General features: G+C 42.5%; 1 protein-coding gene across 2 annotated transcripts in view; it reads left to right on the forward strand.

Moving 5' to 3' along the window:
* Positions 1-25,723, forward strand: part of LOC310843256 (uncharacterized protein) — a 33,458-nt gene extending 7,735 nt beyond the window's left edge. The window contains exons 2-4 of one of the 2 annotated variants that reach the window (XR_014563570.1): positions 4,431-4,557; positions 18,375-20,519; positions 23,744-25,723. Coding sequence is in view for 1 of the 2 variants with exons in the window: in XM_083736290.1 (XP_083592416.1) it covers positions 4,431-4,557; positions 18,375-20,281 (2,034 nt within the window). In the remaining variant the exon portion in view is untranslated. Of the gene's footprint in view, positions 1-4,430; positions 4,558-18,374; positions 21,751-23,743 lie in introns of those variants that run through there. The other variant, XM_083736290.1, reaches the window with a different exon arrangement.
* The last annotated feature ends 1,867 nt before the right edge of the window (positions 25,724-27,590 follow it).

Raw genomic sequence — 27,590 nt, forward strand, 5'->3', positions numbered from 1 at the left:
GGGGTTCCAAACAGGACAGAGAACATCCCATAATGGTCTGCTGATGGCCCATCCTTTTTCTGGGAAAGCATCCATGGAATGAGATCTCACACCCTTCAAGTCTTTGTCATTCTCTTTCTAGTATTTCTCCCCATTCTCTGTTTTGAATCCTTGTTTCTTTCTCAGGGAAAGGATCTCTTTGCAGAAATGGACCTGGATTCCTGTGAGGCAGAGAGGCCTCCGTTGGACACCAGAGAGAGGCCACTGGGTAAGGAGGAAAGTGGTTTTCTCCGTTTGGTCTCTTTCTGTTGGTTTTCCAATTCATCTGAGGGTTCTTTTCACCTTGTTTTGGGGAGAGAAAGTTGGGAACAAGGGTCCAGAGGAGGGGAGATGTATTTTTGCACAACAAACATAAAATGAGCACAAACCTCCAAATGCTTTCAGCAGGTAAGGCTTTCTCAAAGGCCCATCTGTAGTTAGAGATGCCCTGTTTCACCTGTGAGAGAAGCAGGCACTCCTGGCATCCTGCTTACCTTTTTTCTCTTGCAGGTGGCAGAAGGATGCCAGCAAGACCTCCTGATCCGCCTTTTCATGGGGGCAGAAGGGAAGCAGCAGCTGTGGAACCAGATCAGGTCAGGGGAAGCTGCCTTGTGGGGACAGAGGCCGAGGGATGGAGCAATGTCATGGACTGGTTGGGCACAGAGGAATGGTGGGAGGAAGCAGCCGGGGAACCAGGAAGGGAAGATGGCTCAGAGCTGAAGGAGTGGAAGTGGAGGAAGGATGAGCAGTCAGAGGGAGAAGCCTGGGAAGAGGAGGTGTCAGAAGCTGAAGGGGAAACAGGGCTTAGTGAGCTGGGAGACTCTGTGGCAGAATGCAGTGCAGAATCAGAGGCAGAAGAGGAAGGAGGACTCTCCTGTGTGAGTGTCTGAGGGCCCTGCTCCTTCCTGCCACTCACCATCTGGCCTGGGCGGGGCCTGAAGCCTCACAGGGACTGCTGCGCTCTGCTGACCAGGAGGACTCTCCTGTGTGTGAGTGTCTGAGGGCCCTGCTCCTTACTGCCACTTACCACCTGGCCCAGGGCAGGGCCTGCCGGGCCTCACTAGGACAGTTGCTGTTACTGCTGGAGGGGTGCAGAGTGCTTTTAAAATGTTTTTAAATTTTTATTTTGAATTTGTTGTATGTGGGGTGGGGGTGGGATGGATATTTATTGGGCGTGGGAATTTGTTTTGATTTTATGTTTTTGTAATTTTTATTGTTTTTTGTTTGTATTGCTTTATTTGGTGTTTTTTAAAGGTGTTATTAGTTGTTCTTAAGGGGAGGGGTCAGGGCTGCCAGGGAGTGGGCCCCAGCCCACAAAATGGCTGGGACATGTTCCACAGGGGGGAATGCACTGGGACAACCGATCTCAGTGATCACGGGTAGGAGGAGGAGTTACGCTAAGACCAGACCATGTCATTACAGAGGAGGCAGGTTTAGTCGTTGTCTGAGGACTATCCCGGCCTCCGGGTCTGGTCCTGACAGGACGGATACTAGAATCAGCAAGGGATACCCACATGACCTGAAGGTGCTGCTGTGCAATGCCAGGTCAATGATTCATAAGACCACTGCCATCCATGACTTGATCATGGATGGAGGACTTGACCTGGCATGTGTAACAGAGACTTGGTTGGATGAAGCAGATGGGCCTGTCCTTGCCGCTGCTTGCCCACCAGGTTTCTCTTACGCACAGCAACCCAGGTCATGTGGGCGGGGAGGGGGGGTTGCAGTGATTTTTAGGACTTCGTGGAAAGCATGGCCTCCATGGGGCTGTCCCTGAATAAGTCTGGCCCAACCCATAGCCGCGGACATGCCTTGGACCTGGTGTTTACCTCTATGCATATTGGTGACCTGACACTAACTAAAAGTGAAACAAAAGAAGTGCCATGGTCAGATCACTTCCTGGTGCAACTGGACTTCTCCGCGACCCTTCCCCTCTGCAGGGAGGTGGGACTGATTCGGATGGTCCGCCCCCACCACTTAATGGATCCAAATGGTTTCCAGAGAGTGGTAGGGGATGCTTTATCCCATGTTGATGGCCTTTCAGCTGATTCCCTGGTGGCCCGCTGGAATGTGGAGTTAACCAGGGCTATTGACTGTTTGGCTCCGAAGCGCCCTCTCCGATTGCATGGAGCCCGGAGAGCCCCGTGGTTTTCCACGGATCTGAGAGCAATGAAACAATCGTTGAGACGGCTAGAGCGCCGGTGGCGGATAACTCATTCCGAATCTGACCGGACACAGGTTAGAGCTCAACGTCGAGCCTACCAAGTGGCGATAGCGACGGCGAAGAAGACTTTCTTCACCGCCTCTATTGCATCTGCAGAAAACAGCAGCAGGAGACTTTTTCAGGTGGTTCACAATTTAGCGGAACCACCTGTAACATCGGGGCCCAGTACGGGCCACATGTTCTCCTGCAATGATTTTGCAAATTTTTTTGCAGATAAAATCGCTCAGATTCGGGAATAAGTAGACTCCACCGTGGGAGCAGGGCCGGGGCAGGAGAGTGCTAGAGTCCTGTCTAGTCAAGTTTTGTGGGATCAATTCCAATCTGTTACCTCCGAGGATGTGGACAGGCTGCTTGGACGAGTGAAGCCAACCACCTGTCTCCTGGATCCTTGCCCATCCTGGCTTATAAAAGCTAGCCGGGAAGGACTGGGCGATGGGCTTCGTGGGGTGGTGAATGCTTCCCTCCGTGAGGGAGCCTTCCCAGACCCGCTGAAAGAGGCGGTTATTAAACCGCTTCTTAAAAAACCATCTTTAGATGCAGCCACGATGGCCAATTATCGCCCAGTCTCAAACCTTCCATTCTTGGGCAAGGTGATTGAGCGAGTGGTTGCTGAACAACTCCAGGCACGCCTGGAAGAAGCGGACCATTTGGATCCCTTCCAGTCGGGATTCAGGCCTCATCATGGGACAGAAACTGCCTTGGTCGCACTGGTTGATGATCTCTGGCGGGCTAGGGACAAAGGTGAGAGCTGTTTCCTAGTTCTGCTGGATCTCTCAGCAGCGTTTGATACCATCGACCATAACATCCTTCTGGACCGTCTTGAGGGGCTGGGAGCTGGGGGCACTGTCCTACAGTGGTTCCGCTCCTTCCTCCTGGGCCGTGTTCAGAAAGTGGTGGTGGGGGATGAGTGCTCAGACCCCTGGGCTCTCACTTGTGGGGTGCCTCAGGGTTCTGTCCTCTCCCCCATGCTTTTCAACATTTACATGCAGCCACTGGGAGAGATCATCAGAAGGTTTTGGCTGGGTGTTCATCAGTATGCAGATGATACCCAGCTCTACCTCTCTTTTAAATCAGAACCAGTGAAGGTGGTGAAGGTCCTGTGTGAGTGTCTGGAAGCGGTTGGAGGATGGATGGCGGCTAACAGATTGAGGTTGAATCCTGACAAGACAGAAGTACTGTTTTTGGGGGACAGGAGGCGGGCAGGTGTGGAGGATTCCCTGGTCCTGAATGGGGTAACTGTGCCCCCTGGGAGTCATTTTGGACTCACAGCTGTCCATGGAGGCACAGGTCAAATCTGGTACATAGGCTGAGACCCTATCTGCCTGCAGACTGTCTCGCCAGAGTGGTGCTTGCTCTGGTTATCTCCCGCTTGGAGTACTGCAATGCGCTCTACGTGGGGCTACCTTTGAAGGTGACCCGGAAACTACAACTAATCCAGAATGCGGCAGCTAGACTGGTGACTGGGAGCGGCCGCCGAGACCATATAAGACCGGTCTTGAAAGACCTACATTGGCTCCCAGTACGTTTCCAAGCACAATTCAAAGTGTTGGTGCTGACCTTTAAAGCCCTAAACGGCCTCGGTCCAGTATATCTGAAGGAGCATCTCCTCCCCCATCGTTCTGCCCGGACACTGAGGTCCAGCTCCGAGGGCCTTCTGGCAGTTCCCTCCCTGCGAGAAGCCAAGTTACAAGGAACCAGGCAGAGGGCCTTCTCGGTATTATTATTACTATTATTATTATTATGGGAGAGGAAGGTCGAGAGGCTGAGGTGAGTTAGGAGAAGGAGCAGCCACCGGTGGCTCCCTCTCCTTTTGCCAGAAGCCACCCTCCCTGCTTGTCTCTCAGAGCCAGGAGACCCCCTGCTGTGCAGGAATCTCTGCTAGATAATCCAAGACCAAAAGAGGCTTATTTTATTTCTAGATTGATAACTGAATGCAAAAATTTGTTTCTAAGCAGTGGACAAATGAGAACAAATAGCGGCCTGAAAACACAAGGTGGAGTACCACCTATTTGCACAAAGACGAATACCCATAATTAAAATGCAGAATAAAATAAGCATCCATAAAATGTGCAGCAAAGCAATCCTATTGAAACAACACCGCAATTTACAGGAAGGAAACAACAGAGCATTGTGGAGCAGATCATATTTCTGCTGTCTCAGAGGAGGACATTTCCCCTTTTTCTTTTAGGGTCCAGTGTGCTTTGAAGATGTTGCTGTTCGTTTCACGGATGAGGAGTGGGCGTTGCTGGATCCTGACCAGAGAGCTCTGCATAAGGACGTCATGGAGGAGAATCGTGGGATCGTGGCCTCTCTTGGTAAGGCTCCCTGTGTGGTCGTCCTATCTGCCTGGAAATTCAAAAAATACCTCTATGTGACCAACCTCATATATTTTCACAGAGCTCAAAAGCGCCCCCTACAACACCTAAGAACCTAACACCCCCACAATAAACAGTAAATTACAGTTTTTTCTTTGAACAATCTTCTTCAAATTATTCCTTTTTCTACACGATTGGGCTGGTCTCAACTGCCCAGGCCATCTTAAATGTCGGCTTCAGAATTGTTAGGAAAGATAAGTAGCTTCAGGTTTTCTGTTTTTTGTTTTTGCTCCTGTCAGTCTTGGGTTGACCAAAGAGATGACTGACATTGGAGATGGAGGGGATGCCATGACTGGGCCAAACAAAATTCATCCCAGAGAAGAAGAGCTAGACTTATTGAATCTCAGGTAGAAGTAGCAGTGGTGATGATGATGATGATGATGATGATACAGTGGTACCTCGGTTTACAAACTTTCCGGAACAGGACTATTCTTAAATCAAGGTACCACCGTAGTAATAATAATAATTTTTATTTCTACCCTGCCCATCTGGCTGGGTTCCTCCAGCCACTCTGGGCGGCTTCCAACACACATATAAACATGAAACATAAATAATTATAATCTGATCCCATATAAAAAGAACATTAACTTGGTAAATAATTTTTTACCAATCAATTTTTATTGTTTTCTTTACACAGTCATTTTACAATACATTAAATCACATATATACTTTTAGCTCTGCCGAGCTTGCGACTTCCCTCCTTCCCTTCAGCAGGTATCCCTTATTTTCTCCAGTCGCGTATTTTAATTTCTAACCTTGTATCTGTCTTATACATTGTAGGAGTTTAATTTTACAATTATCCTTTAAGTACACAGTACATTTACTCCAATTTTCCTGAAATCTCTGATCGTCCTGATCCCAAATCCTGCCAGTCAGTTTGGCTAATTCCGTGTAGTTCATCATTTTCGTCTGCTACTCCACAATGGTGAGAACTTATTGTAATTTCCAGTTTGGGGCCAATATATTCCTTGCCGCATAAATAGCCTTTGGTCTGTTTTCTTAACCTCCTTCCCCTTCAAACCCAACAAAAAGCCTCTAGTTTTTTGGGAAAGGTATATTTAAGTACTTTCTTAAGTTCATTACAGATCAACTCCCAAAAATTCTTGACTTTATCACAAGTCCACCACATATGATAGAAGTCTCCATCCACCTTTTTACATTTCCAGCATTTCCTATCCCTCATCCTATACATTTTCGCCAGTTTTACTGGTGTCAAATGCCCCCTAAATATCATCTTCATTAAATTTTCTTTTAAAGCTGTACACGCCGTGAATTTCATACTTTTGTTCCATAATTTTAGCCATGCATCCAGTTCAATAGTATGCCTAAAATCTATATCCCATTTTATCATTGCTTCTTTCACCTCTTCAACTTTTGAAACCATTCTAATAACAAATCATATATCCTAGATAGTATTCTACCTCTGCCTTCCACTAATTCTAATTGAAATCTTGATTTTTTATCCTTAAACCCGGCTTTCCTTTTATCCTCACTCAATATATCATTCACCTGATGGTATTGCAACCAACCTGTAAACATGCCCTCTCTTTACTCTTATGGTTTAAGTTTTAACCCTTGTTCCATTTTTCTAATAATTTCCTCATAGGTGGCTCACCTTCCTTCCATATTTACTTTTTTAACTGTCAATACCTCTATTGGTGATATCCACCATGGGGTTTTCCTTTCCAATACTTCATAAATTGACCTTCTAATCACATGGTTTAAAAAACCTTTATGAACTTTTACCTTATCATACCACAGGTACGAGTGCCACCCGTACCTGTTGTCATGACCTTCTAAATCCAATAGGTCCGTATTTTCCAATGTTATCTATTCCTTTAACAATATGAGACAGGATGCTTCATAATAGAGATTCATACCTGGTAAGGCTAATCCACCTCTCTTTTTCATCTACCAACATTTTCATTTTGATCCTCGGCTTCTTTCCCTGCCAGACAAATCTTGACACTATTTTTTGCCATTCTCTACATTGTCCTGTCCCTTTAATCAATGGAAATATTTGGGATAAGAATAACATTCTAGGTAAAACGTTCATCTTAACCACCGATATTCTGCCCAAAAAGGATAATTTCAAACTGTTCCAAATTTCTAAATCCTTCTTAATCTCCATGTGGTTTCATAATTATCTTGATACAATTTTTCCCCTGTTGTCAACCAAATTCCAAGGTATCGTATTTTTTGCCCTATAGGACACACTTTTTACCCTCCAAAAATGAAGGGGAAGTCTGTGTGCGTCCTATGGGGTGAATGCAGGCTTTCGCTGAAGCTTGGAGAGCGAGAGGGGTCGGTGCAGAGCTCCCCGTGCTTCGGGAAGATATCCGCAGCCTAGGGAGCCCTGCGGGAGTTCCCGCAAGGCTCCCTGGGCTGCGGATAGCAGTCTGCTGCCCAGAGCGCGGGGCGCGTTGAAGCAGAGTGCCCCGCGCTTCAAGCAGATATCCTTTTCTCCTCTAAAAACTACAGTAGGTGCGTTTTTAAAAGCTCGGGCTTCCCCCGCGGCTGGGGGGGGGGATAAATGTTTTTTTCTTTATCCCCCCCCCAAATTAGGTGCGTCCTATGTTGGCCAAAATGGCGTCCGGCATGTTTCCTTGCTGCGCTACTGGCTGTCCGTGCCGATCAAAACAACTTCAGCTTTCTTAGCTTAGCCCTAGCAGAGTTCACGCAGCGGGGGAAAACTGTTGCTATGTGTGGAAAATAAATCAAACTGGAAGCAGGCTTTCCTCTTATCTCCAATAGTCTTTAATGAGTAGAATAACATCGTAAATCAGCCCGGCGAATTGGCTGGCATCCTTCCGCTTCTCCGTCAAAAGCGAAAGAGAACAGACACACAGAGAAACACTCCCCTATGTGAATATAGCCACGCCTCAGAATGTGAGACGTCACTCAGAACTGTTTAACCCTGTAAGTTCTGATTCTCCTCACACCCCCTCTCATCTCGCATCCTGAGGGAAACTGTGAGTATAACTCTCCCCAAACACAGCCCTTCACGGAGTTGGACTCCACGGGCGTTCTGACCTCTGCACACTCAGACCTCCGGAACTTCTTGCCAAGCTCTTTGGCAAAACCTTGCATCTGTCTATCTGTGTGTGCACAGCTCTCGCCCTTCTTGCCTTCTGGCAGCTTCGTGGTCAAGCACACATCTACAGACCTCATTGAGTTCAACTCCTTTCCCATTGCCTCTTGCCTCTTCCTGGCTTTTGTCTCAGGCACCTGTTGAACCTCCTTAAAACTCTCCTAGCAGAGTTCACGCAGCGGGGGGAAACTGTTGCTGTGTGTGGAAAATAAATCAAACTGGAAGCAGGCTTTCCTCTTATCTCCAATAGTCTTTAATGAGTAGAATAACATCGTAAATCAGCCCGGCGAATTGGCTGGCATCTTTCCGCTTCTCCGTCAAAAGCGAAAGAGAACAGACACACAGAGAAACACTCCCCTATGTGAATATAGCCACGCCTCAGAATGTGAGACGTCACTCAGAACTGTTTAACCCTGTAAGATCTGATTCTCCTCACATCCTATGGGCCGGTGCGTTCTATAGGGCGAAAAATACGGTATTTCACTTTCTTAACCACCATAATTCCTGTCCTGTGTTGCAATTCCTCTGTCTCTTCTTTATTCATATTTTTTACCAGCATTTTGGTCTTATTTCTATTGAGTTTGAATCCCGCAGCTTTTCCAAATTCCTCCATTCTCTCTAGGGCTTTTTGTACACTGTTCTTTGGGTCTTCTAATGTTAAAACTAAATCATCAGCAAACGCTTTTACTTTAAACTCTTTCGATCCCACCTTAATACCTCTGATTTCTGACACTTCTCTCAAATTCTTGTTTAATAACTCCAAAAGTGTAATAAACAACAGGAGCGACAAAGGACACCCTGCCTGGTACCTTTAGAGATTTCAAAGTTGTCAGACAAATTATTATTTATAATAAGTTTGGCTTTTTGTTCTGAGTATATAGCCTCAATACCTTTCAAAAACATTTCTCCTATTCCCATTGTTTTTAGGTTTTCTTTCATAAACCGCCATGAAACATTATCAAATGCTTTCTCTGCATCAATGAACACCAAGGCCGCTTGTTTATCATTTCTAGACTCCCAAGTACTCAGTTATAGCCACTATGTTCCTAACATTGTCCTTCAGTTGTCGCCCTGGTAGGAAACCAGCTTGATCTTTATGTATTACTTCCTTTAAAAGTTTTTTTAATCTATTGGCCAGCACATGCACAAATAATTTATAGTCATTGTTCAATAAGGAAATAGGTCTATAATTTTTAACACTCAAACCATCTGTATCTTTCTTTGGGATTAAAGTGATGTACGCCTCTTTCCAGGTATTTGGAATTTTCCCTTCCTTCAAAATGTTATTCATAACTTCACACAGCACAGGTAATAATTGTCCACCTAGTGTCTTATAATATTTTGCCGGAATGCCGTCAGGGCCTGGAGCTTTGCCTATCTTCATTCTCTTTATCGCCTTCTCAATTTCTTGTTCTGTAATTATCTGGTTTAATTGTTCCTTTTCTCCTGGGGGGATCTGCTGTAATTGATGACTTTTCTGTTTTCTATTTTCTTACCATCTTCTTTCTCTGTCTTATACAAATCTTTATAAAATTTCAGAAAGGTCTTTCTAATTTCTTTGGGGTCTTCAATGATGTTTTCTGCCTCTCTTATCTTACAAATTGTGTTTTGTTTTTGTCTTGCCTTTAATTGCCATGCCAATAATTTTCCAGTTTTGTTGGCGGATTCAAAATTCCTTTTTCTCATTGTTTTTGTTTTCCACTCTACACCCTGACTCACCAACATAGAGAAGAACTGAGTCTGCAACAATTTAATATTTTGTCTTATTAGCTCAACTTTTGGTTTTATTTCAGCAGTCTCTCGTTCTCCATGAGATGGGACAGGATTCCTTCTTTCTTCTTCTCCCTTCCTCTTTTCTGAAAACTGTTCTTTTGGATCAGGAATCCTCTCATTACAGCTTTGCGTGCATCCCATACTGTTTCAATGGGTGTTCCTTTGTTTAAATTCCACTTATTCTGTAATTGTCTCTTTTGCCAAATTACTATATTTTGGTCATTGAATAAACTTTCATTCATCCTCCATCTGAATGATGGAGGGTCTTTTCCTTTTAACTCCAAATATAACGAATTATGTTCTGATAATGTCCTTGGGAGAATCTCAATTTTGGAAATTCTTGGCACCAATTCTTTAGAAGTCCAAATGTAATTTTTTCTACCAAAGCTTGGATTTGGACCTAGAAAGAATGTGAACTGTTTTGTTGTGGGATTTGTAAGTCTCCAAATATCTGTTAGCCCCATAGTGTCTGATATATCAAAATATGTTTTGGGTAGTTTACCTTCATTTGTGTCTCACCTTTTCATTGATCTATCCAAATCTGGAATAACCACACTGTTGAAATCCCCCTTTACTATCACTCTCTGATCCAAAAATTCTGATAATGTTTCATTGAGCTTTGAATAAAAGTCGCCTTTTTGGTCATTAGGTGCGTAGATTCCCACAATGATTACCTTTCCCCCCTGGAACGTAATATGCAGTATCAGCACTTTCCCCTCCTCATCTTTATAAATTAATTTTGGGTCATATTTCTCCATTATATACAATACAACCCCTCTTTTTTTGTTTGTGTCTGAGGCAATAAAGTCTTTCCCCAATCTTTTATTACTTAAAACTCTCTTATGTTTCCTTGCGACGTGTTTCCTGTAAACAGGTTATATCTAAATTCCGTTTAATCAAGACATGTTTGATTTTGTGCCTGCCTTTTATTTTTATTTTTAAGTCCATTCACATTCTATGAAAGTATTTTCAGAGCCTTTTTCTGGTTTGTTTAAGTCTACTATCAAACTTGGGGGTCCTTTTTATTATTATCCTCTTCTTCCTCTTCCTCTTCTTCCTCTTCCTCTTCTTCCCCTCTCCTTTTCTCCTCTTCAGACTGGTCCCGTCCTGGTCTTACCTTCTCCACTTTCCCCAACTCTTTATCATATCTTCTGGAGAATTTTTCCAGATCCTGAAGGCTACTTAGTTTGAACCTCTTGTCTTTGTAATAGAAGGAAATCCTTCTTGAAATTCCCATCTATGCTGGATTCCATTTTGCTTTAACTGGCCAACTGGTTGGTGGCAGCAGATTAGTGGTGTATGGGTCAATAGTCCATGAGATGACTGGGGGCTCTGTACAAACGCCACAGTTGGCGCCATAGATTTCTGATTGGGTTAATGTTTGGGCTATTCCCAAGCAATTCCAGCAGTGCAATAGGATTATCTTTAAAGCACCTTTTGCACACAGCATGGAACATTCATGGAACTGAATCCTGTTGAAAGAAGAAAGAAAGAAAGAAAGAAAGAAAGAAAGAAAGAAAGAAAGAAAGAAAGAGAAAGAAAGAAAGAAAGAAAGATTTGTATAAATAGAGACTTCCGGGTTAGCACCATTGGCAATGGCGGAATTCCTCTGACTGGGAGGAATTTGCTTCGTGAAAATTTGGGTCTGGCCGCCACGGCAAAGGCGGAGACCTACTATAAATCACAGGCAGGTGAAGCCTGTGAACGTGGGATTCCGCTGGCAACTTTTGCGCCTCCCCTACTCACGGGGAGACCCGGTTTCGGGGATCCAGAGCGACGCAGGGTGAGCGGCGCTGTGCTTCGAACCGACTGCTTCCTTCATGGAGCGAAGCCGCAAAGCTGTTGCCGGAGAGCGTTGACTTTTTCCTGTGGACAATTTGACTTTAAAGCAACTACCCATGAGTAGAGTGAAGAATTGGACTTCTAAAACGTTTTAATTTGGCATCGAACGGGGGAGGTTCAAAACAGGAAGTCCGCCTTCCCCTTTTGTAAATAGACTGAAGCAAAGAGGCTGCAAGCTAAAGTCTTGGAAAGCCTACTTTAAAGGACTAAATTTCCATCAGTAAAAAACATCTAACCCCCTTGGAAGCAGGAGAAGAGGGGGGAAGTGTTGGATCGTATATGCCTGCAGGAGAGAGTGAAGGAAGTTAGAACATCACCGCTTCGAACCTGGAAGCGGGCTGCCACTAAGATTGAGGATTGACGTGCTTTGAAATGTTTATTCACTGCAAATAGAACGTTCTTTGACAGTTTGCCAAATAAGAGAGATACATTGTTTTGACTGTCTCCGTCTGATTTTAAAAAGTAACTGAAAACTGAAACTAACTAACTTTAATGCTTGAACTGCATCTTACTGCTTGAACTGCATTTAAAAGGGGACATTACGGACTGTTACAAATTGCAACTGTTTCCCTCTAGAGGAAGTTTTTGAAACTGTCACAGGAGCTGGATTAGGTAATTCCCAGCTGTAAGATAAAACCTGTGTGACTGTGGGACTGACCTTGAATTCTTTAAGTGTTATGGCAGATGGAAAGGGAAAGATAGACCAGTCAATCCCAGAAAAAACAACAAGGTCTGGGAAGTCTTGGCAGCAACCTAGGAGAGCCTCAACATCAGGTCCCCCTGCTTCCTCAGCGGCTGCATCAGTACATTATAAAACGAGGAATGTCAACAGAAGAGGCATTAGCGGCTGCATTGGGTAAGATTAATGACGCATTGGAACATCTTAACAAGAAAGCAGACGCGACAAATGTGAAATGTGGATGCTGCAACTATTAAAATTGATTTAAATACAGAAAGTATAAATAATTTGGGACAAAAGGTGAATACTAATACAGAAACCATTCAGAAATTGATACAGGAATCTACTTTGATCCAATAGACCACAGAGGAAGCCAGGGAAAAAGTTGCTGTTGTAGAAGATAAAGTAACACAACTGGAGGCAGAGAGGGTCCCAGATCTACAGAGGCAACTTGATGACCATAGGCTGACACTTTCTATGATTGAGCTCAAAGAAAAACAGACAAATTTGAGGATTAGAGCTGTACCTGAACTGGAGAAGGACAGTTTGATAGAATTTCTCACGCAGGAATTTGCTGATTTTTGGGAATTGGATTTGGAGCAAGAGGAATTCAGAATTGTGAGTGCCTTCAGACTTGGAAGGGGGGGAAAGAAAAGAGTAGAATAAGAGACTGCTTGATCACTCTAGTTCGGAAAGAGAGAAGACTTTGGAAGTAAAACAATCAAGAGTGGAAATTTTTAAAGACGTCCCGAAATATCTTTTGGATCTTAGGTCTAACTATAGAGATTTGGTCGACCTGCTGAGAAGGAATAAAATTAACTTCAGGTGGGAATTTCCCCAAGGTCTATCTTTCAGTTTCAAAGGAAGGAAGATAAAAATAAGATCAGTAGAAGATAAAGTAAGGTTTTTGGATAAATACGAAGAAGATATCCAGAAGGGACTTGGGAAAGAGTCAGAAACATTGGATAGAAGACCACCAGAGGACTAGAGCAAAGAGCATTGGACAGAAGATCATCAAATAAGGGAATATTGGCTATATCAACATTTTCCTTTGGACTGGATCCCCCAGTGAATGTGACACCAACACCACCAACAGAAGAAGAGCAAGCATTGGGTGCAGTTGGAGGAAAATCAGAGTAACTACACCATGGCGTTGCAAATATTGAGTTGGAATGTTAATGGACTGAACTCCCCGGAAAAAAGGCAGAGTCTTTCATTTATTGAAAAAAGAACAATTGGACTTGATTTGTCTACAAGAAACGCATGTGATAAGGCTACATGGGAAGATATTGAGCAATAAAAGATTGGGTCATGAATTTATTTCATCGGATAAAGTTAAAAAAAAGAGTAGTACTTTATGCAAAGGAGAGCCTATCACCGAAATTTATGTTTAAAGATGAACAAGGAAGATTTGTTGCAATTGAAATTCAATCACAAGGAGAGAAATTTTTGATAGTAGGTATCTATGCACCAAATGAAGGAAAATCGGATTTTTTTAAGAAGTTACATGAGACTCTAATGGACTATATGGATTATAATATGATTTTGATGGGAGACATGAATGGAGTGGTGTCTACAAAGATGGATAAGGCACAGAGACAGGTAGTCACCAAAGATGGTAGACTACCAAAAACTTTTTTTGACATGACTGAAAATTTGGATTTAGTTGATATTTGGAGAATGAAGAATCCTTTGGGAAGAGAGGGAACTTTTTTTTCTGAAGCTAAAATGACATGGACAAGAATTGACCAAATTTGGATAACTAGAGGTCTGGCTCCGAAGACTAGCAAGGTGGAGATATGCCCCAAAACTTGTTCTGACCATAATCCTGTGAAGATGGAAATGAAATTGACGCCAATAGGTTCCTTTAGATGGAGGATGAATGATACTTTATTTAGGAATGAAGAAGTGACCAAGAAGGCCCAAAAAACCTTGAGAGACTATTTTGAGATAAATATGAACACTACAGCGGAAAAAAGAGTAATCTGGGACCCAAGTAAAGCAGTTATGAGAGGATTTTTGATACAACAGAATGCAATCAAGAAGGGAAGACAAAATGAGAAAAAGGATAAAATTCTGGAGAAAATAAAGGAAGGAGAGAAGAAACTGAGAGCAAAACCAAAATCACAGGAGATTCTAAGAGATAAAGTTATATTAAGTACAATATATGAAATTGATGAATCAAGAGATAGAATGGAAGATTAAACAGATGAGACAAAAGACATTTGAATCGGCAAATAAGTGTGGGAAATTGTTGGCCTGGCAAATGAAAAAAAGACAAAACTTAATACTATTACGAATTTGGAAGTGGAAGGAAAAAATATACAGAACCCAGTGGAGATCAGGAAGTGCTTCCAGAGGTATTTTAAACAACTTTATACACAGGAGAAGCAGAAAGAAATGGATATTGATCGATTTTTGAAAACAAATGGTCTACAGAAAATCTCTCAGGAAAATAAGTTAATGTTGAATTATAAAATAATGGATCAGGAAGTATAAGGGGCCATACAGAACATGCAATTGGGTAAATCTCCAGGACCGGATGGTTTGACTTCAAGATACTATAGATCTTTGAAAGAATGGCTAATACAACCATTGAAGCAAGTCTGTAATGAAATATTGGAAGGGAAAAGGGCACCAGAGTCGTGGAAGGAAGCCTATATTACACTTATACCAAAAACAGAGACTGAAAAGACACAGGTTAAGAACTACCGCCCCATATCACTGCTTAATGTGGATTATAAAATTTTTGCAGATATTTTGGCTAAAAGATTAAAAAAGGTGCTAGTAGAAGAAATTCATAAAGATCAAGCTGGCTTTCTCCCAGGCAGACATCTGTCTGACAATATGAGGAACATAATCAACATTTTAGAAAAACTACAAGTGAATATTAATACTAAGGCAGTTTTGATATTTGTGGACGCGGAGAAAGCTTTCGATAATATTTCTTGGAGTTTTATGAAGAAGAATTTACAGGGGATGGGGGTAGGTCAAGGTTTTGAAAATGGTATAGGTGCAATTTATTCAGAACAAAAAGCAAAATTAATTGTGAACAATGTAGTTACAGAAGAGTTTAAGATTGAGAAAGGAACACGACAAGGTTGCCCAATCTCTCCACTGCTTTTTATATTGGTCCTGGAGGTTTTGCTAAATATGATTAGAAAGGACCAATTGGTTAAAGGAATACAAGTGGGAGCTAAACAGTACAAACTGAAAGCATTTGTTGATGACCTAGTATTGACTTTTCAGGAGCCAGAATCTAGTACCAAAAGGGTACTGGAACTGATTCAAGAATTTGGACAGGTAGCAGGTTTTAAGTTGAACAAGTTGAAAACTAAGGTTTTAGAGAAAAATCTAACTGTGAGTGAGAGGGAAAAGTTCCAGGAAGAAACAGGACTAACTTTAATTAAGAAAGTGAGATATTTAGGGGTTAACATGACTGCTAAGAATGTGAACTTGTTTAAGGATAACTATGAAAAATGTTGTATTGAAGTGAAAAAGGACTTAGAAATATGGTCAAATTTGAAGTTATCATTGCTAGGTCGAATTGCTGCGATAAAAATGAATGTATTGCCAAGGATGTTGTTTTTGTTTCAAACTCTGCAAATTATAGACAAGATGGACTGATTCAAGAAGTGGCAGAGAGATATTTCCAGATTTGTCTGGCAGGGCAAGAAGCCTCGAATAAAATTTAAGATATTAACTGATGCTAAGGAAAGAGGTGGATTTGCCCTGCCAGACTTTAAACTTTACTATGAATCAGCTGCTTTTTGCTGGCTGAGAGAATGGCTGCTTCTTGAAAACACTGATGTGTTGGACTTAGAAGGTTTCAACAATGTATTTGGTTGGCATGCATATCTGTGGTATGATAAGGTAAAAGCACATAAAGCGTTTATAAACCATATTGTTAGAAAAGCATTGTTTAATGTCTGGACAAGATATAAGGATCTGCTAGAAAATAAAACCCCAAGATGGTTGTCACCAATGGAAGCGAAGGAACAGAAAAAACTCAATATGGAGGCCAAATGGCCGAAATATTGGGAAATTTTGGAACAGGATGGAGACAGAGTAAAACTGCAGAGTTTTGAAAAATTAAAAAACAAAGTGCGAGATTGGCTCCATTATTATCAAATAATGGAGGCATATAATTTGGATAAAAAAGTTGGTTTCCAGGTGGAAAAATCAAAATTGGAAACAGAATTGTTAGATCCCAAAATTAAGAATTTGTCAAGAATGTAGAACTTGTTGTTGAAATGGAACACTCAGGATGAAATAGTGAAATCAGTTATGATTAAATGGGCACAAGATGTTGGACATAACATTATGATGGCTGACTGGGAACAATTATGGACCACAGGTATGTAATGCCCTAAGAGAGAATTTAATGAAAATGATTTACAGGTGGTACATGACACCAGTCAAGCTTGCAAAAATTTACCATTTGCCCGAAAATAAATGTTGGAAATGTAATAAGATTGAAGGTACATTCTTTCACCTCTGGTGGACATGCCCAAGGATTAAGACATTCTGGGAGATGATTTATAATGAAATGAAAAAGGTATTTAAATATACCTTTCTGAAGAAACCAGAGGCCTTTCTCCTGGGCATGGTCGGCCAATTGGTGCCAAAGAAGGACAGAACTTTCTTTATGTATGAAACAACAGCAGCAAGAATACTCATCACGAAGTATTGGAAGACACAAGATTTACCCACCCGGGAAGAATGGCAGATGAAGTTGATGGACTGTATGGAATTGGCGGAAATGACTGGCAGAATCCGAGACCAGGGAGAAGAGTCAGTGGAAGAAGATTGGAAAATATTTAAAGATTATTTACAGAAATATTGTAAAATTAATCAGATTTAGGAAAATGGTTGAATGAAGTTATAGGGCTTTGGCAGAAATGTTATAAGGAACTAGGTACAGATAGATTGTTAATGTATTAAAGGGAAGAAACAAGGTTAGAATAGATTAATTACAGGACAGAAAACAGAGGAAGGTGGGAAGGAATTGCTGAAACAGTTAATTGAAGTGGAATACAAAAAGGGAGGCGTGAGGAAGTCAATGAAACAAGTGAATGAAGGTTAAGATTGGAAATATTGGATGTGTTTTTAATTGTTTTTGTTTTGTTAACTCAATGTTTTATGTAGTGTTTTTGTTTTTGTATTGTATTATATTGATTTGTTTAATTCCTTTTTTTCTTTCTTTGTAATCTTTAAACTCTTAATAAATATTACTTAAAAAAAAAAGATTTGTATAAATATATATAGAAATGCTTCAGTATCTGGGGAAAGATCACTTGTGGAACGCTTCAGTTTGGGCTCAACATTCCCATTAATGATGCAAATTCTGCCCACACCTTTTGCTGCCATACAACCCCAGATCATCACACTGTCTGGGTGTTTCACAGTCGGTGCAATGCAAGTAGGATGTAAATCTTCTCTGATTCTTCTCCTCTTGCCCAGTTAAAGAAACTTGCGTATTTCATGCCATCACTACCAAGCAAGGTAGTGTCCCATTGTTCCGCTGTCCAGTTAACATGGGTTTAATCTTTTCAACTTTTGCTTGAGAGATTACAATGGCTTTTTCCTTAGAATTCTAACATTTCGATCAGTCCTTGCACTCAGCTTCCCATTACATTGCACCATGTCATCTTGTATACACCCAGAAGATTTTCTTCTGTCATGTAGGGACAGTCTCTCCACTCGTCCATCGTCACTTGCCTTTGTGCACCTTTTCCTGCCTTTACCAGTCAGATTTTGTAGTGACTGAGTCTCCTTATACCCCTTCAAAAATATAGAAAGGCCAGCTTTGGTTTTGTTTTCCCCAATCTTTCATCTAATTTCTTCATAACTGTAGCCTTGTTCATTTAATATTAGAATCTTACATCGCTTTCTGGGTGACCAGTCAACTCTTTGTGCCATTTCTATAATTTTATTATGTTTTACAACCTCACTAAATGAAAAACACAAAAAACCAACCAACTTGATAGCAATCACATAACACACTGAAAAAAGTCAACCTAAGCAAGTTGTGTTTCCTTTTTTGGTTATTGGCTATAACGTTTGATAAAATACAGGTAATTGAACAAACTTTGTTGAATTACATTCTTGATTAAATTATCTTTCCATTGATATATAATGTTATGATATTACTCCAAAAGAAGTGGTGTTTTGAGCCATCAAACCTCTGAAATACACTTTTTCCGGAAATCATCCACAATTTTGACCACGACTGTATAACAAAGCAACATTCAACAACTCATCAGAATCTCATAATAAACAAACAACACAGGTAATGAAAACACACCCAAGTCCCTTCAGATCTTCTCCATTTGTTCCTGAGGCTCTAATCCCTTTTTGTTTCCATTGCAGATGGTGATGAATTGAAAATTGAGAACAAAGGTGACAACGACAAAATACCCAGAGAGGAGAAGCCATGTAAAAATTTGGAGTGTGGGGAAACTTTCAGTCAGAGCTCCTATTCGACTTCCCATCAACAAAATCTCCTTGGAAAGAAACTATATCAATGCATGGAATGTGGAAAGAGCTTCAGTCAGAGCTCCTCTCTCACTTCCCATCAAAGAATTCATACAGGGGAGAAACCTTTTCAGTGCTTTGAATGTGGAAAGAGCTTCATTCACAGCCACAGTCTCACTTCCCATAACAGAATTCATACAGGGGAGAAACCTTTTCAGTGCTTTGAATGTGGAAAGAGCTTTAGTCACAGCCACAGTCTCACTTACCATCAAAGAACTCATACAGGGGAGAAACCTTATCAGTGTGTGGAATGTGGGAAAAGCTTAACTCATAGCTCCTCTCTCACTTCCCATCAAAGAATTCATACAGGGGAGAAACCCTATCAGTGTGTGGAATGTGGAAAGAGCTTCACGCATAGCTCCTCTCTCACTTCCCATCAAAGAATTCATACAGGGGAGAAACCCTATCAGTGTGTGGAATGTGGAAAGAGCTTCACTCACAGCCACAGTCTCACTTCCCATCAAATAATTCATACAGGGAAGAAACCCTATCAGTGTGTGGAATGTGGAAAGAGCTTCACTCACAGACACAGTCTCACTTCCCATCAAAGAATTCATACAGGGGAGAAACCCTATCAATGTGTGGAATGTGGAAAGAGCTTCAGTCAGCATGCCCATCTCACTAAGCATCAGAGAATTCATACAGGGGAGAAACCCTATCAGTGTGTGGAATGTGGAAAGAGCTTCAGGCAGAGCGCCAATCTCACTTTCCATCAAAAAATTCATACAGGGGAGAAACCTTTTCAGTGCTTTGAATGTGGAAAGAGCTTCAGGAAGAGCTCCTCTCTCACTTCCCATCAAAGCATTCATACAGGGGAGAAACCCTATCAGTGTGTGGAATGTGGAAAGAACTTCAGGAAGAGCTCCTCTCTCACTTCCCATCAAAGAATTCATACAGGGGAGAAACCATATCAGTGCATGGAATGTGGAAAGAACTTCAGGAAGAGCTCCTCACTCACTTCCCATCAAAGAATTCATACAGGGGAGAAACCCTATCAGTGTGTGGAATGTGGAAAGAGCTTCAGTCAGAGTGCCCATCTCACTAAGCACCAGAGAATTCATACAGGAGAGAAACCCTATCAGTGCTTTGAATGTGGAAAGAGCTTCAGTCAGAGTGCCCTTCTCACTAAGCATCAGAGAATTCATACAGGGGAGAAACCCTATCAGTGTGTGAAATGTGGAAAGAGCTTCAGGAAGAGCTCCAATCTCACTAAGCATCAGAGAATTCATACAGGGGAGAAATCCTATCAGTGTGTGGAATGTGGAAAGAGCTTCAATCAGAGGTCCTCTCTCACTTCCCATCAAAGAATTCATACAGGGGAGAAACGCTATCAGTGTGTGGAATGTGGAAAGAGCTTCAGGAAAAGCTCCTCTCTCACTTCCCATCAAAGAATTCATACAGGGGAGAAACCCTATCAGTGTGTGGAATGTGGAAAGAGCTTCAGTCAGAGTGCCCATCTCACTAAGCATCAGAGAATTCATACAGGGGAGAAACCCTATCAGTGTGTGGAATGTGGAAAGAGCTTCAATCAGAGGTCCTCTCTCACTTCCCATCAAAGAATTCATACAGGGGAGAAACCCTATCAGTGTATGGAATGTGGAAAGAGCTTCAGTCAGAGTGCCCATCTCACTAAGCATCAGAGAATTCATACAGGGGAGAAACCCTATGAGTGTGTGGAATGTGGAAAGAGCTTCAGTGAAAGCTCCTCTCTGTTTTCCCATCAGAGAATTCATAAAGGTTAGAGAGAAAAAGGGGACATGGCCTACATACATAGATTTGCTGAAGGGAAATGGTAATTAAAAGAATATGAGGAAATAAAAGATCATTTGCAGAGTTGGTTACACTACAGACAATTACATGAGCTGTACAAGGAAGATAATAAGAAAAGGTTTAGTTATACGTTTTCTAGATTTCAACAGGAAATTATAGAAGAAGTGCAGGTGCTGAAGAAAGTGTATAGTATTTTCATAGAATCATAGAGTTGGAAGAGACCACAAGGGCCATCGAGTCCAACCCCCTGCCAAGCAGGAAACACCATCAGAGCACTCCTGACATATTGTTGTCAAGCCTCTGCTTAAAGACCTCCAAAGAAGGAGACTCCACCACACTCCTTGGCAGCAAATTCCACTGTAGAACAGCTCTTACTGTCAGGAAGTTCTTCCTAATGTTTAGGTGGAATCTTCTTTCTTGTAATTTGGATCCATTGCTCCGTGTCCGCTTCTCTGGAGCAGCAGAAAACAACCTTTCTTCCTCGTCTATGTGACATCCTTTTATATATTTGAACATGGTTATCATATCACCCCTTAACCTCCTCTTCTCCAGGCTAAACATGCTCAGCTCCCTTAGCCGTTCCTCATAAGGCATCGTTTCCAGGCCTTTGACCATTTTGGTTGCCCTCCTCTGGACACGTTCCAGTTTGTCAGTGTCCTTCTTGAACTGTGGTGCCCAGAACTGGACACAGTACTCCAGGTGAGGTCTGACCAGAGCAGAATACAGTGGCACTATTACTTCCCTTGATCTAGATGCTATACTCCTATTGATGCAGCCCAGAATTGCATTGGCTTTTTTAGCTGCCGCGTCACACTGTTGGCTCATGTCGAGTTTGTGGTCAACCAAGACTCCTAGTTCCTTTTCACATGTACTGCTCTCAAGCCAGGTGTCACCCATCTTGTATTTGTGCCTCTCATTTTTTTTGCCCAAGTGCAATACTTTACATTTCTCCCTGTTAAAATTCATCTTGTTTGTTTTGGCCCAGTTCTCTAATCTGTCAAGGTTGTTTTGAAGTGTGATCCTGTCCTCTGGGGTGTTAGCCACCCCTCCCAGTTTGGTGTCATCTGCAAATTTGATCAGGATGCCCTTGAGTTCATCATCCAAGTCGTTGATAAAGATGTTGAATAAGACCGGGCCCAAGACAGAACCCTGTGGCACCCCACTAGTCACTCTTCTCCAGGATGAAGAGGAACCATTGATGAGCACCCTTTGGGTTCAGTCAGTCAGCCAGTTACAAATCCACTGAGTGGTAGCATAGTCAAGTCCGCATTTTACCAGCTTCTTTACAAGAATATCATGGGGCACCTTGTCAAATGCCTTGCTGAAATCAAGGTAGGCTACATCCACTGCGTTCCCTTCATCTACCAGGCTTGTAATTCTGTCAAAAAACGAGATCAGTTTAGTCTGACACGACTTATTTTTCAGAAATCCATGCTGACTATTGGTGTTCACAGTATTCCTTTCTAGGTGCTCACAGACTGTTTGCTTAATGATCTGCTCCAGAATCTTCCCTGGTATTGATGTCAGACTGACTGGGCAGTAATTATTTGGGTCCTCTCTTTCCCCCTTTTTGAAAATAGGGACAACATTTGCCCTCCTCAAGTCTGCCGGGACTTCGCCTGTTCTCCAGGAATTCTCAAAGATGACTGCCAGTGGTTCTGAGATCACATCTGCCAGTTCTTTTAATACTCTTGGATGCAGTTCATCTGGCCCTGGAGACTTGAATACATCTAGACTAGCCAAGTATTCTTATACTATCTCCTTAGTTATTCTGGGCTGTGTTTCCTCTGCTGAATCATTTGCTCCAAGTTCTTCAAGTCGGGCATTGTTTTCTTTATCGGAGAAGACTGAGGCAAAGAAGGCATTGAGGAGTTCAGCCCTTTCTGTGTCCCCTGTTTGCATTTCACCATCTTCTCCTCTGAGTGACCCCACTGTTTCTTTGTTCTTCCTTTTGCTACGAACATACCCATAAAAGCCTTTTTTGTTGCTTTTAACCTCTCTAGCAAGCCTGAGTTCATTCTGTGCTTTAGCTTTTCTGACTTTGTGTCTACACGTGCTGGCTATTTGTTTGAATTCCTCTTTGGTGGTTTCCCCCCCTTTTCCATTTTTTGTACACATCCTTTTTTAATCTTAACTCAGTTAAAAGTTCTTTAGATAGCCACCCTGGCTTCTTTAGGCACCTTCCATGTTTCCGTCTCATTGGTATTGCCTGAAGTTGTGCTTTTACTATCTCCCTCTTAACAAACTCCCAGCCATCATGAACTCCCTTTCCTTTTAGTATTACTGTCCATGGTATCTCACCCAGCACTTCCCTAAGTTTTATGAAGTCGGTTTTTTTAAAGTAAAGAAATTGAGTCCTAGTATGCTTGGCTGCTCCTTTCCGCTGTATAGTAAACTTCAGAAGAGCATGATCACTCGCACCTAATGATCCTTCCACTTCTACCCCACTAACCAGGTCATCAACATTGGTTAGGACCAGATCTAAAATGGCTGTTCCTCTTGTTGCTTCTCCCACTTTCTGGACAATGAAGTTGTCTGCAAGGCCAGTGAGGAATCTGTTTGACCTTATGCTCTTGGCTGAGTTTGACATCCAGCAAATATTCGGGTAATTGAAGTCCCCCATTACTACTCTCTCCCTTCCTTTTGCATGCTTGGCCATCTGTTCCAGGAAGGCATAATCTATGTGCTCCGTTTGGCTTGGGGATCTATAGTAAACTCCCACAATGAGGTCACTGTTATTCTTCTCTCCCTTAATTTTGACCCAAATGCTCTCACTTTGGCTTTGAGGTTCTAAATCTTGGATATACACATCCCTGACATATAACGCCACTCCTCCTCCTTTCTTGTCTGGTCTGTTTCTCTGAAATAGATTGTATCCCTCCATTATTACATTCCAATCGTGAGACTTATCCCACCAGGTTTCAGTGATGCCTATTATGTCATATTTAGTTTGCTGTACCAAGAGCTCAAGCTCATCTTGTTTATTTCCCATGCTTTGTGCATTAGTGTACAGACATTGAAGTCCATTAATCATTCCCCTGTGTCTCTTATTTAAGGATTTTTTCCTCCCACCACTAGGTCTGCGTGCTGTTTGCTCCATTTGGTCTATGACATTTGGATGATCATCTTCATCAATTGATAGACTCCTACCTTCAGGAGCACTGTCTCCCTCCCCCACATTAGTCAGTTTAAAGCCCTCCTGATGAGATTTCTGAGATTTTTGGCAAAAACATTCCTCCCAACCGTTGTGAGGTGCAGCCCATCGCTTGCCAGAAGTCCATCTTCAAGAAACTGCAGTCCGTGATCTAAGAATCCAAACCGTTCCTGTTTACACCATTTGCGAAGCCAGCTATTCACTTCCACTATTTTTCCCTCTCTCCCTGGGCCACGTCGTTCAACTGGGGAGGACAGGGAAATTTTTTGCTAGAATGGAGGAACAAAAGATGAGGTCGAATCGGTCATGATCAAATGAGCACAAGATATAGGACATAACATACAATTTGAGGACTGGGAAAAATTGTGGAAAGTAAATTTCAAATTTACAGACTGTTATCTTTTGAAAGAAAACTACAGTGGTACCTCAGTTTACATACGCTTCAGGTTGCATACACATCAGGGTACAGACTCCACTAACCCAGAAATAGTACCTCAGGTTAAGAACTTTGCTTTAGGATCAGAACAGAAATTATGCTTCGGCGGCGCGGCGGCAGCAAGAGACCCCATTAGCTAAAGTGGTGCTTCAGGTTAAGAACAGTTTCAGATTAAGAACGGATCTCTGGAATGAATTAAGTACTTAACCCGAGGTACCACTGTGGTTGGAAAATGTATAGATGGTATATTACACCAGTACAGAAAGCAAAAATATATAAAACCAAGTCAAACATATGATGGAAATGTAAAGAAAAAGAAGAGACTTTTTATCATAGGTGGTGGAAATGTAGAGAAGTTTAAAAATTGTGGGAAATGATATATAATGAATTGAAAAAAAATGTTCAAATTGACATTTGTAAAAAAACCCAGAAGCTGAATTCAGTGCGTTGTCGGAGCTTTGTAGGGAACTAGAGTTCTAAAGTGTTTGGTCCAAGAGATCTGTGGAGAGTGTGTCTTGCCCATCACCATTTGGGAAGACAATCAACCCTGTTTGAAGTTAGCAGAGTCTGGACAGTTTATGTCCAGAACCAAACATTTGGACATACGTTTCCAAAATGCATGTCAGAGTGTTCAGACAGGCTTAGTGAAGCTGAAGTACTGTCCAAGCCAGAAGATTCTGGCAGATGGGTTCACTAAACCTTTGAGCTTCCAAAAACAGGGGGAGTTCTGTGAAGGGTTGGGGTAAGTGGTAGTGCTTACATTCACCCCAGCGATACAGGACAAAAGGTGGTGTGAGGAGACCCAGAGCTTATAGGGTTAATAGCTCGGGAAGTTATATCCTGTCGCTGGGGGTGTGTTCACATAGGGGAAGGGTTTGTACACTTTGTAATGTGAAATACTTTACTTTCTGTTTTGCTTTGAAGGGGAGAGACAGCATGTCAGCTCTTTCTCCCGGACTGCTGATTTATCTTGCCGCTGTACAGTAAAGCTTCTTAGATTAGAAAGAAGCTGCGTACGGAGTCTTTTCTGCATGCCTGAGCTTTCTTCACACAGGCCACATCGCTGTTCGCAAACTCTGCTAGATGACGGGAAAAGCACTGGTCGCAGTGGAAGTGTGTTGTTTTTACCTTGTCTGCCAGGTTACCTGTTAATGGTCACTTGACTGGATGACCTGGGGAGGCTGGCCATTCTTTTGTAATGATAATACTTCATTCCTGAGCCAGGTCACAGGCTCACCCTATTCACACCTTAAATGTGCTCTTAAGGCAGGATTTGTGAGGACAGAGACAATGGGGAGGTTTCTAAATTTCCTTTGGCCTTGTAGAGAAATACTTGAGGCGACTGAAAGAGTCAAAACGGCTTTAGGACTTTTCTTCTGGGGACTTGATAGGAAGTCAAAACTGAAGAAAAGATTTTGTAAGATAAAAGGGGGAAAATATTTATTTTCATTATTATCACTATTTATTTTATTGTATTTTTTGTGTTTCTGCGGGAGTGTGTTTTGTATGGAATGTTTGGGAGGAAATAAGACAGTAAATAACAAATAGCAAACAAAATATTGATGTATGTAATTTTTATTTCTCAATTATATTTTGTGGTAGTATGGTTGTAATGTTTTTTGTAACATAAAATCATTCAATAAAAATTATTTAAAAACAAACAAACAAATCGGTCAAAATAAATAAATATCAGCAGTAAGCATTGGAGATGCAGACAAAACGAGGGAGCCTTATTCCACATGTGAACATGTCCCCAAAGGGAAAATAAAATAAAATAAATGCTATTTATTTTAAAGAAAACCAAAGCTTTCCTATTTAACATTCTAATGATAAGCATCCCAAATGAAAATAAAAGAGTGTTTCTTTACACAACCACAACGGGTAGGATGTTAATAGCAAAATACTGGAAAATTAATATCAACAAAAGATGAGTGGCAATTAAAGTTGTGCTAGTACCGTCCGGTTCCGGTCGCGGACAGCGAGGAAGCACGGAGAGCCCCTTCCCGGTTTTCTGGGCGCTGTGGAGGCTTGGGGAAGACGCAAGGGCTCAGCGCACCCCAAAAACCCCAAGGGGGGAACCCTTGGGGGATAGGTTCCCAGCAGCGTGGAAGCGGCCGTGCCGTTTCTCTGGGTCGTCAGGGCGAGAGGACGAAGGGCCGCGAGCGCGATTTGGGAAAGCACCGACTCCACAGCGCGATGCCTCGAGCTTCAGCTGGGAAATGCGACGAGCTTCCCTAAGACAAGAACGGGACCCCCAGTGTTTTTAGCGCTCTTTTAAAGTGCACTTTTAAAGCGTGAACCTAGATTTGGAGCTGGGAGGTGCCTGGATGTTTTTGGATTATGTTTTGGAGTTCACTCAGTGGCGGAGTTAAGATGGCGCAGACTGGAAGTCGTAGGAATGAGGAAGTCTTGGCTAGTCTGACTGAGTACGAACTGAGTTTGAACTGAGAACTCACGATAACATTGCCGAAGGGGCTTTAAGGATTCACAAAATTTTAATCAATAACAAGGATGCCAACTGAACCTTTTTACTTTTACAGTTAATCTGACCCGCGTTGTTTACGCTGTTTACGCTGCTTTCCGTGCCTTACACTCAGCCCTCCTGGTCCCCCCACGTCCTCTGTTTGAGGAAATACAGGCTGTAAGCGGTGAGGAACTGATGGAATATGTTAGGAGAGAGGCTGCAAAGGGGAGGCTGCAGACTATTATTTCCATCACCTCCGCGGCCCAGGACTGGTCTAGACAATAGAAGTAGTGAGAGCGAAGAGAGAGAGAACACCCGGGGTCCGGGTGAAGTCATTCCATACTTCTCCTCCTGTACTTCTCCTCGGGACTATTACGGGATTACCGCTCTTTGGCGTATTGGGATTGTGCTTGTGTATTGTAGTGAAGGGATTGTTTAAACTTGAGTTGAAAATCGCTTTTACCAGCTCCATCTGGTACGTAGGCTGAGACCCTATCTGCCTGCAGACTGTCTCGCCAGAGTGGTACATGCGCTGGTTATCTCCCGCTTGGACTACTGCAATGCGCTCTACGTGGGGCTACCTTTGAAGGTGACCCGGAAACTACAACTAATCCAGAATGCAGCAGCTAGACTGGTGACTGGGAGCGGCCGCCGAGACCATATAACACCGGTCTTGAAAGACCTACATTGGCTCCCAGTACGTTTCCGAGCACAATTCAAAGTGTTGGTGCTGACCTTTAAAGCCCTAAATGGCCTCGGTCCAGTATATCTGAAGGAGCGTCTCCTCCCCCATCGTTCTGCCCGGACACTGAGGTCCAGCTCCGAGGGCCTTCTGGCGGTTCCCTCACTGCGAGAGGCCAAGTTACAGGGAACCAGGCAGAGGGCCTTCTCGGTAGTGGCGCCCGCCCTGTGGAATGCCCTCCCACATCAGATGTCAAAGCGATAAACAACTACCTGACATTCAGAAGACATCTGAAGGCAGCCCTGTTCAGGGAAGTTTTTAATATGTGACATTTTAGTGTATCTTTCATCTCTGTTAGAAGCCGCCCAGAGTGGCTGGGGAAACCCAGCCAGATGGGCGGGGTACAAATAATAAATTATTATTATTATTATTTATTTTTATTTACGACTGGGGGTCTCAGGGGGAAAAGAGGAAGGAGACTGTGAGCCCGTTAAGGGAGAGACTTGGTAATGATGGGGAAGGATGGAAAGGAAGGGAGGAAAGTG

Source organism: Podarcis gaigeae (genome assembly GCF_964106915.1).
Source record: "Podarcis gaigeae genome assembly, chromosome: 4".
In the NCBI taxonomy this organism is placed as follows: domain Eukaryota; kingdom Metazoa; phylum Chordata; class Lepidosauria; order Squamata; family Lacertidae; genus Podarcis; species Podarcis gaigeae.